Source organism: Cherax quadricarinatus, chromosome 6, assembly GCF_038502225.1.
Source record: "Cherax quadricarinatus isolate ZL_2023a chromosome 6, ASM3850222v1, whole genome shotgun sequence".
In the NCBI taxonomy this organism is placed as follows: Eukaryota; Metazoa; Arthropoda; class Malacostraca; order Decapoda; family Parastacidae; genus Cherax; species Cherax quadricarinatus.
The window spans coordinates 31,688,196-31,697,906 of record NC_091297.1 but is presented as its reverse complement, the minus strand read 5'-3'; the positions used below and the strand labels follow the sequence as shown (position 1 = coordinate 31,697,906).

The 9,711-nt window shown below is 39.2% G+C and overlaps 1 protein-coding gene across 1 annotated transcript in view; it reads right to left on the bottom strand.

Annotated features, from left to right (window-relative positions):
* Nucleotides 1–237: 237 nt before the first annotated feature.
* Nucleotides 238–9,711, bottom strand: part of LOC138851793 (E3 ubiquitin-protein ligase HERC2-like) — a 53,403-nt gene continuing 43,929 nt past the window's right edge. Inside the window, exons 10-11 of the mRNA XM_070081268.1 lie at nt 7,700–7,898; nt 238–481 (exon numbers count right to left, since the gene is read on the bottom strand). Of these exons, the coding sequence (XP_069937369.1) occupies nt 263–481; nt 7,700–7,898 (418 nt within the window). The 3' untranslated portion in view covers nt 238–262. The remainder of the gene's footprint in view (nt 482–7,699; nt 7,899–9,711) is intronic.

Below are 9,711 nucleotides of genomic sequence, written 5' to 3'. Positions count from 1 at the left end.
TCCACCACTTCACACAGTTGGGTGGTCACACTTGAGGCTCCTATTATAATGAGAGGACAAGGGTTCAGTCCCCTTAGAGAACTGAATCGACAAACGTTTAACACAATTATATATGTAATTCACATCCTTGTATTACACTATTATCTTCCTTTTATTCTAGTTATTACTTCAGCTGCTAGTGGACTGTTCTCATTTTGCACTGTGCAACTATGACAAAAATAACTTGCCTTACTATAATACAATACAGTAAATATATTATGGTTTACCTTTTGTTACCATGGCCTAGTTTTCCATCATCACCTTCTCCCCATGAATAAACATCTCCATCTGCAGTAAGGGCAAGGCAGTGCTTCCCGCCAGAGTTGACTGCAACTTTACGGATAACAATGTGCTGGACTGATTCTAGAAGGGTTGGGGTTGAGACTGATTCTACCCCACCAATACCAAGCCGTCCACCTGCTCCATATCCAGTAGCATAAACCTATAATAAATTTACATATCCATTTCAGTATAAAAAGGCATAGTATTTTGGCAAAGACTGTTGGAGAATGGGCAAACTAGATAATTAACAAAACATAACAGGTCTTTTAAGGCACTTCAGTCAATCAATCAATCAAAGTTTATTCTCAATAAAGATTACAATGTGGGGTTTACATATTATAAAATATTGGTTACAATGTGTGGTTTACATATTATAAAATATTGGTTACAATGTGTGGTTTAAATATTATAAAATACTAATTACAAAGAGAGCCACTATCATGCCTAGTATGACTAGGCATTTCAGGCAGACTAAGAATAATTCAAACTCTATATTGATACAGGTTATGGAGCATATTGATATTAAGCCTAGATAACTGCATTACAGTTCGTAAATTTAGCACTGAGAATGGTTTTGTCTTGGCATGATACATAGTTTCTATTAAAGCTCCTATATTGCAGTATCTCAGGCAAACTGATAACTAGTTTAAGATTCATTAGGAAATAGCTTTATTAGGTAATTTTATGTTTACAGTCATTTGGTTGAGTTTGAGTGTAAACTAGGGGGGGATCACAGATATCGAGAGTAGGTCTAGTTTGTTTTTTGTGTGTGTATGATACAAGTAAGAGAATAAGTGGTTTTCATGTAGTTAGCTGATGGTGGGGTGTGTCATGGAGATAAGATGTTTTCTAATGGTAGTTTTGAACGTGATGGTTGTGTCTGCGGTTCTAGGGCTTTCAGGTAGGGTGTTCCAGATTTTAGGTCCTTTTATGTACACTGAATTTTTGTATAGGTTTAGCTGGACACGGGGAATGTCATAGAGATTTTTGTGCCTGGTGTTATGCCTGTGGGTCCTGTCACAACTATCAAGAAAGTGTTTTAGTTTAGGGTTAATACTGGAATTTATGGTTCAGTAAATGTAGGTTGCACAGTAGTAAGTGTGGATGTTCTGTACAGTGAGTAAGTTTAGATCTTTGAAGAGTGGGGGGGGGGGGAGGGGGTTTGCCTGGGATTGGATTGCGTGATTATTCTTGCTGCGGCTTTTTGTTCGGTTATTGTTGGCCTTAGGTGTGTTGCTGCTGTTGATCCCCAGGCACAAATAGCATAGGTGAGGTAGGGATATATGAGTGAATAGTATAGTGTGAGAAGGGCTGATTGTGGCACGTGGTAATGTATTTTGGAGTGGATTCCAACCGTTTTGGATACTTTTTTTGTTATGTGTTGGATATGTGCTGAATTTCAGGTTGCTGTCGAGGTGTAGGCCCAGGAATTTGCCCTCAACATTTAGATTTAAAGAAAGCATTTGCTATATAGTAATTCTTTGTGGAATTGTAATCTTCAAATTATGAAACACTGGAGGAATAAAAGGCAGATTAAATATTTTGTTTGATTAGAAATATATAAAGTGATATGAGGTAAAAATGTCTGATTAAGTAATGTCACCAGCGGGGTGTTGCAAGGATTAGTGTTTGTCCTTAAAGTGTTTTTAACCCTTTGTGGATCCAAGCTGTAGATCAATGCCTTGTCCACAGGGTCCAAGCTGTAGTTCTACGCCATGAGCTCAACTCACTCATATAAGCTGTGAATGGTAAATTTGTGCCTAGATATGACAGAATGGATCTATGTGGTAAGTGTGCATCATATAAAACAAATCCTGCAGCATGCAGTGCATAATGAGAAAAAAATTGCGACTGTGTTTTTTGCATTAAAATACCGACCTTACATTGTATTTTAGTGTGGTTTTTACAGTTGTATTCGTGGTTTCTTGGTCTCATTTGACAGAATGGAAGATATATTACAGAAATAGAGATGATTTTGACTGGGTTTAGTAACGAAAATAGCTTGAAATTGAGCTCAAATTAGCAGAAATGTTTGATTTTTGCCAATGTTCAAGAGGAAACAAATGATGTTGCGCATCCAATACACGTCACCTGGTGGGTCTAATTTTTTTTTATATTTTTTTTTTATTATCACACCGGCCGATTCCCACCAAGGCAGGGTGGCCCGAAAAAGAAAAACTTTCACCATCATTCACTCCATCACTGTCTTGCCAGAAGGGTGCTTTACACTACAGTTTTTAAACTGCAACATTAACACCCCTCCTTCAGAGTGCAGGCAGGGGTGTTAATGTTGCAGTTTAAAAAAAACTGTAGTGTAAAGCACCCTTCTGGCAAGACAGTGATGGAGTGAATGATGGTGAAAGTTTTTCTTTTTCGGGCCACCCTGCCTTGGTGGGAATCGGCCGGTGTGATAATAAAAAAAAAAATATAAAAAAAAAAAATTTTTTTAGACCCACCAGGTGACGTGTATTGGATGCGCAACATCATTTGTTTCCTCTTGAACATTGGCAAAAATCAAACATTTCTGCTAATTTGAGCTCAATTTCAAGCTATTTTCGTTACTAAACCCAGTCAAAATCATCTCTATTTCTGTAATATATCTTCCATTCTGTCAAATGAGACCATGTTCATGAATGCGCTTATATTGTTTATACAATTATTACAATACTTCCTCTCCTCACTTAGTGACGTACTTGTTTACTGACGCCTCGGACTTACGACGGGCTCTCTGACCAGTATGCACGCCTAAATAAAGTATATGAGAGCTGATTTCCTTTATTCTGTTTATTATAATATACAGTACACTACCGTATAAACATTTAAAAATATACTAGAAATGTTAAAAATGGTGCAAAGGTGACATTAAAACAATATCAAAGATAGTTGACACAAACCCACTACCATTATAGTATGCTCCTTACTTAGCGACGAATTCATTTACCAATGTGGTCTTAGGAACAGAACTCCATCATTAAGTGAGGAGAGGCTGTACTGCATAACAGTAAATCTATTTTTTGGTGCGAATAAAAATTCTTTACGTAAATATCAAAATGGAATTCATCTGTAAAGCCTGGAAACATAACTAATAAACAGAAGAAATGTTATTTTAGTGCCAGGAATGCCTGCACTATTTATTCTGGACCCTATTTTGAAATTGGAATATTTTGAACTTTGTGTGAATTTGGCCAAATTACAAATTTTTGACCACTCTATTGGGTAGTTGAAATAGTTGATTGGGCAGTTTCTTGTGCTCAATTGATAAAACTGAAGTATTACTAGTGAAATAGCTAAAAATTTGGTCAACTGGAATAATGTAATTGGCCTAAAATAGGAGTCAAAGTGGGCAAAATTGCTAATGCATAAATATCACTGATGCAGTAAAATTTTTGAGTGTAATTTCATCAATTTCCCATCAAATTTCATACTTTTTGTTTTATTACCTTGAGAAAAAGATTCTCTACTATTTCATAACAAAAAATAACAAAAAATTTTTTTTTGAAAATTCTTGGACCCTGTGGACAAGGCGTAGATCTGTGACTTGGACCTTCAAAGGGTTAAACTACATAAATAGCCATGGCAGAAGGACTTGGACCTTCAAAGGGTTAAACTACATAAATAGCCATGGCAGAAGGAATAAAAACTATATGGTCAAATCTGTTTATGATGGAAAGACTCTGCAACATAAAAAAAAATTACTGAATCCATGTAAGACCCAGATAGGTTAAGACCCAGATAAGTTGAGCAAGTGGAGTGATAAATGAATGATGGAATATAATGTGGATGAACATCATTACACCTAGGTAGTAGGTTGGTAGACATATTTTCTGTCTCATAAACATGCAAGATTTCAAGTACAGTGGACCCCCGACCAACGAAGGCATTGTCTAACGATAAATTCGACTAATGAAGCGTTTGAGCGTAAAAATGTTGGCCCGACCAACGATGAAAAACTTGACCAACATGATTCGTCCCGAATGCGTCTGCATATCCCATCTGGCCTGAGCACGCCTTAGCTGCCCTGCTGTCAGTTAGTGTGCCAGTGTTTACGAGCCAGTGTGGTCGCATCCACACATACATTCGGTACATTTTGTATTATTCCAGTGTTTTTAGTGCTTGTAACTGCTAAATAAGCCACCTTGGGGCCCAAGAAAGCTTCTAGTGCCAATCCTGTGGTAAAAAGGGTGAGAATTACAACTGAAATGAAGAAGGAGATCATCACAAAGTATGAAACTGGAGTGCGTGTCTCCCAGCTGGCCAGGTTGTACAACAAACCTCAAGCAACCATTGCTACTATCTTGGCCAACAGAAAGGCAATCAAGGAAGCTGTTATTGTGAAATGTGCAAGTATGTTTTCGAAACACATATCACAAGTACAGTGGACCCCTGGTTAACGATATTTTTTTCATTCCAGAAGTATGTTCAGGTGCTAGTACTGACTGAATTGGTTCCCATAAGGAATATTGTGAAGTAGATTAGTCCATTTCAGACCCCCAAACATACATGTACAAACGCACTTACATAAATACACTTACATAATTGGTCGCATTAGGAGGTGATCGTTAAGCGGGGGTCCACTGTACTTGAAGATGTTGAGAGACTGTTACAGGTGTGGATAAACGAAAACAGATATCAGGAGATAGCATCTCTCAAGTGATATGTGAAAAGGCAAGGCAGTTGCATGATGATTTAATTAAAAAAATGCCTGCAACTAGTGGTGATGTGAGTGAATTTAAGGCCAGCAAAGGTTGGCTTGAGAGATTTAAGAATTGTAGTGGCATACACAGTGTGATAAGGCATGGTGAGGCTGCCAGTTCGGACAAAAAAGTGGCTGAGAAATATGTGCAGGAATTCCAGGGATACATAGAGGCTGAAGGATTGCAACCCCAACAAGTGTTTAATTGTGACGAAACAGGCCTGTTTTGGAAGAAAATGCCAAACAGGACCTACATTACACAGGAGGAAAAAGCACTCCCAGGACACAAGCTATGAAGGACAGGGTTACTTTAATGTTGTGTAGTAATTCTAGTGGGGATTGCAGAGTGAAGCCTCTACTCGTGTATCACTCTGAAACTCCCAGTGTGTTTAGGAAAAACAATGTCGTCAAGGCTAATTTGTGTGTGATGTGGAGGGCAAACAGTAAGGCATGGGTCACTAGGGACATTTTCTATGACTAGTTTTATCATGTGTTTGGCCCCACTGTGAAAAATTACCTCCTGGAAAATAAATTAGACTTTAAGTGCCTCCTGGTATTAGACAATGCTCTTGCTCATCCTTCAGACTTGCCAGAGCTAATTTCGGGGGAGTTGAGCTTCATAAAAGTTTTTGCCTCCTAATACAACTCCTCCCCTCCAGCCCATGGACCAGCAGGTCATTTCAAATTTCAGAAAACTGTACACCAAAGCAATGTTTCAAAAGTGCTCTGAAGTGACTGCAGACACTTGATTGACCCTAAGAGAATTTTGGAAAGATCACTTTAGTATCTTCAATTGCATAAACCTTATTGGTAAGGCTTGGGAGGGAGAGACTAACAGGACCTTGAACTCTGCTTGGAGGAAACTGTGGCCAGAATGTGTACAAGAGAGGGATTTTGAAGGGTTTGGGGCTAACCCTGAGGAGCCTATGCCAGTTGTGGAATCTATTGTGGCATTGGGGAAGTCCATAGGGTTGGAGGTTAGTGGGGAGGATGTGGAAGAGTTGGTGGAGGACGACGATGAAAAACTAACCACTGATGAGGTCACAACTGAGGAAATTGCTTCAGAGGAGGGGAGAGAGAAACTGAGGAAGTTGCCTTCTTCAACGATTAAAGAAATGTGTACAATGTAGATAAAGGTGCAAACCTTTATGGAGGAAAATCACCCTGACACAGCTATTGCAAGCTGTGCTGGTGACTTTTACAATAAGAATGTTGTGAACCACTTTAGGAAAATCTTAAAGGAACGCGAGGTACAGAGCTCTATGGACAGATTTTTGGTACGGCAGAGGTCCAGTGACTCTAAAGTTGTTCCAAGTGGCATTTAAAAACAAAGAGGGGAAGTAACCCCAGGAAAGGACTTGCTACCCAAAGTCCTTATGGAAAGGGCTTCCCCTTCCAAACAACTGTAAACTCCTCCATCATCTCCCCTCCTCCCATCTCATCACTCATCACTACATCTTCAATAAAGGTATGTATCATTTATTCTTCATTTAGTACAGTACATAATTTATTGTGCATGTATCCTTCTTTTTCTGTGTAGGAAAATGTATATTTCATGTAAAAAAAATTTTTTTTTTTGGTGTCTGGAACGGATTAATTTGATTTCCATTATTTCTTATGGGGAAAATTAATTCAACTAATGATACATCGACTTAACGACGGGCTCTTTGGAACAGATTAATATCATTGGTCGAGGGTCCACTGTACATCTTGTTACTTCTACTTACACTTAGGTTACACTACACTTGCATATACAAGAATATATATATATATGTACACCCCTCTGAGTTTTCTTCTATTTTCTTACTAGTTCTTGTTCTTATTTCCTCTTATTTCCATGGCGAAGTGAAGCAGAGTTCTTACTCCGTAAGCCATGCATGTCGTAAGAGGCGACTAACATGCCAGGAGCAAGGGACTAGCAACCCCTTCTCCTGTATACAGTACTAAAAATAAAAAGAAGTTTTGTTTGTTTTTGTTTTTTTGGGCCACCCTGCTTCTGTGGGATATGGCCAGTTTGTTGAAAAAAGAGCATAACACCTAGGTAGTAGGTTGGTAGACAGCAGTCGCCCAGGGAGGTACTTCTGTCCTACCAAATGAATACAAAACGGAAGCCTGTAATTGTTTTACATGATGGTAGGATTGCTGGTGTCTTTTTTTCTGTCTCATAAACATACAAGATTTCAGATACGTCTTTCTACTTCTACTTACACTTGGGTCACACTACACGTGCATGTACAAGCATATATATACACACCGCTCTGGGTTTTCTTCTTCTTACTAGCTCTTGTTCTTTATTTCCTCTTATCTCCATGGGGAAGTGGAACAGAATTCTTCCTCCATAAGCCATGTGTGTCATAAAAGATGACTAAAATGCCAGAAGCATGGGGCTAGTAACCCCATCTCCTGTGTATATTACTAAATTTAAAAGGAGAAACTTTTGTTTTTCCTTTTGGGCCACCCTGCCTCAGCGGGATACGGCTGGTTTGTTGAAAGAAGATTTATTATTCCTGTCACCATACAACAAACAACTTCCTTTGGGCTCAAATGTCTACTGCTGTTTAATATTCTATGTATGCCTCTGTTTACTTTGGCTCATGAGTTCTAATTCTTAATTAACCAAAATTTTATTGCAAAACAACAAATTAATGCCATTTGTGGGCTTCGTTAAAAAACATATTCACTAACCTTTCCATCAGCAGTAACAGCAAAAAGTGTCTGTTCTCCACCAATGAGCTGTATGGGTCTGAGTGCAGTCAGAGTATCACATGGGGTTGGTAGTTTAACTTTGGCTCCTTCTACACCACCCAACTGGCCACGGTGGTTATGTCCCCATCCATAGATGCTCCCACTTCCTCCCCATGATAAAGTCCAGTCTTCTGGACGTCTGAAATTTTAACAGTAATACACTTTCTGAGCAGATCTTTCAAACAAAATACATGTACTTTATCAATAAATAACACTGTTGTACTTTAGATGAAAAATGGTATGGAATGTCATTGTTTATAAGCAGTCCATAAGTAGAAAATGAAAGCAATGCAGTACAACACCTCTAATCTGAAAGCATTAAGATGAGAATCTAAGTACAGTGGTACCTTGGGATACAAATTTATTTCGTTCTAGAAGGCTGTTCGAGTGCTGATACTGAACGAATTTGTTCCCATAAAGAATAATGTAAATTAGATTAATCCGTTTCAGACCCCCAAAAATACACTTACAAAAGCACTTACATAATTGTTCGAGTTTTGAGCTGTTTATATCCAGAGGTACCACTGTACTTGATAATATTTACACTTGTATTAACCCTTTCAGGGTTGGCAGGCCCTCTCCCAAACCTGTTCTCAGGGTCAGTAAATATTCGAAAAAAAAAAAATTGCCATCAATACTTATCGAGATATGGAGGGGTGAAGTTGATAGAAATTGAACCGCATACGGGAACATCGCCGACTGCCGGTCACCCAGTAATAGTTTATTTTGTTTTTTTCTACTTTTTTCTTTTATTTTTTAATATTTTATTTTTTCAAGTAACTTTTATGGCCTCTGAGACCAATATAAAGGGTGGCCCGGTGGCCTGGTGGCTAAAGCTCCCACTTCACACACAGAGGGCCCGGGTTCGATTCCCGGTGGGTGGAAACATTTTGACATGTTTCCTTACACCTATTGTCCTGTTCACCTAGCAGCAAATAGGTACCTGGGTGTTAGTCGACTGGTGTGGGTCGCATCCTGGGGGACAAGATTGAGGACCCCAATGGAAATAAGTTAGACAGTCCTCGATGACGCATGACTTTCTTGGGTTATCCTGGGTGGCTAACCCTCTGGGGTTAAAAATCCGAACGAAATCTTATCTTATCTTATATTCACTCACTATATACTACACAATAACAGCACAAACTTTGCTGTCATTATACTGTTTACAAAACATGTTTACACAAACCAAAAATAAAAAATGTTGTTTATTACTATTTTTCTATCATATATATACTCATATAGTCACTGGACAGGCTCCTATAACTACAAGAGGTTCTGAAAACTTGTAGTTGTGTGTGAGTGGACTTGTAAATATGCTGAGTCACCGGTGTGTCATGTGTCACAATGATGCATCGTACTCCCCTCACTAACCTCACTGCCTTCCACAACATCCCTTCCTCCCCACACACCTATCTTGCTTCATTCCATCCTCTCGTCCCTTCCTACCTACCTTCCCTCCTCCTCCTCCTCCTCATCTCTTTCATACCTACTTTCCCTCCTTCCTTCCCTCCCTCCTTCCTTCCCTCCTTTCTTCCCTCCCTCCTTCCTTCTCTCCTTTCTTCCCTCCCTCCTTTCTTCCCTCCTTCCTTCCCTCTTTCCTTCCTTCCTTCAAGTAACTTTTCTGGCCTGTGAGACCAATATAAGGTGCTGCATATTGAATGTATATTCACTCATTGTTTTTTTTTTTTATTATTATCACACTGGCCGATTCCCACCAAGGCAGGGTGGCCCGAAAAAGAAAAACTTTCACCATCATTCACTCCATCACTGTCTTGCCAGAAGGGTGCTTTACACTACAGTTTTTAAACTGCAACATTAACACCCCTCCTTCAGAGTGCAGGCACTGTACTTCCCATCTCCAGGACTCAAGTCCGGCCTGCCGGTTTCCCTGAATCCCTTCATAAATGTTACTTTGCTCACACTCCAACAGCACGTCAAGTATTAAAAACCAT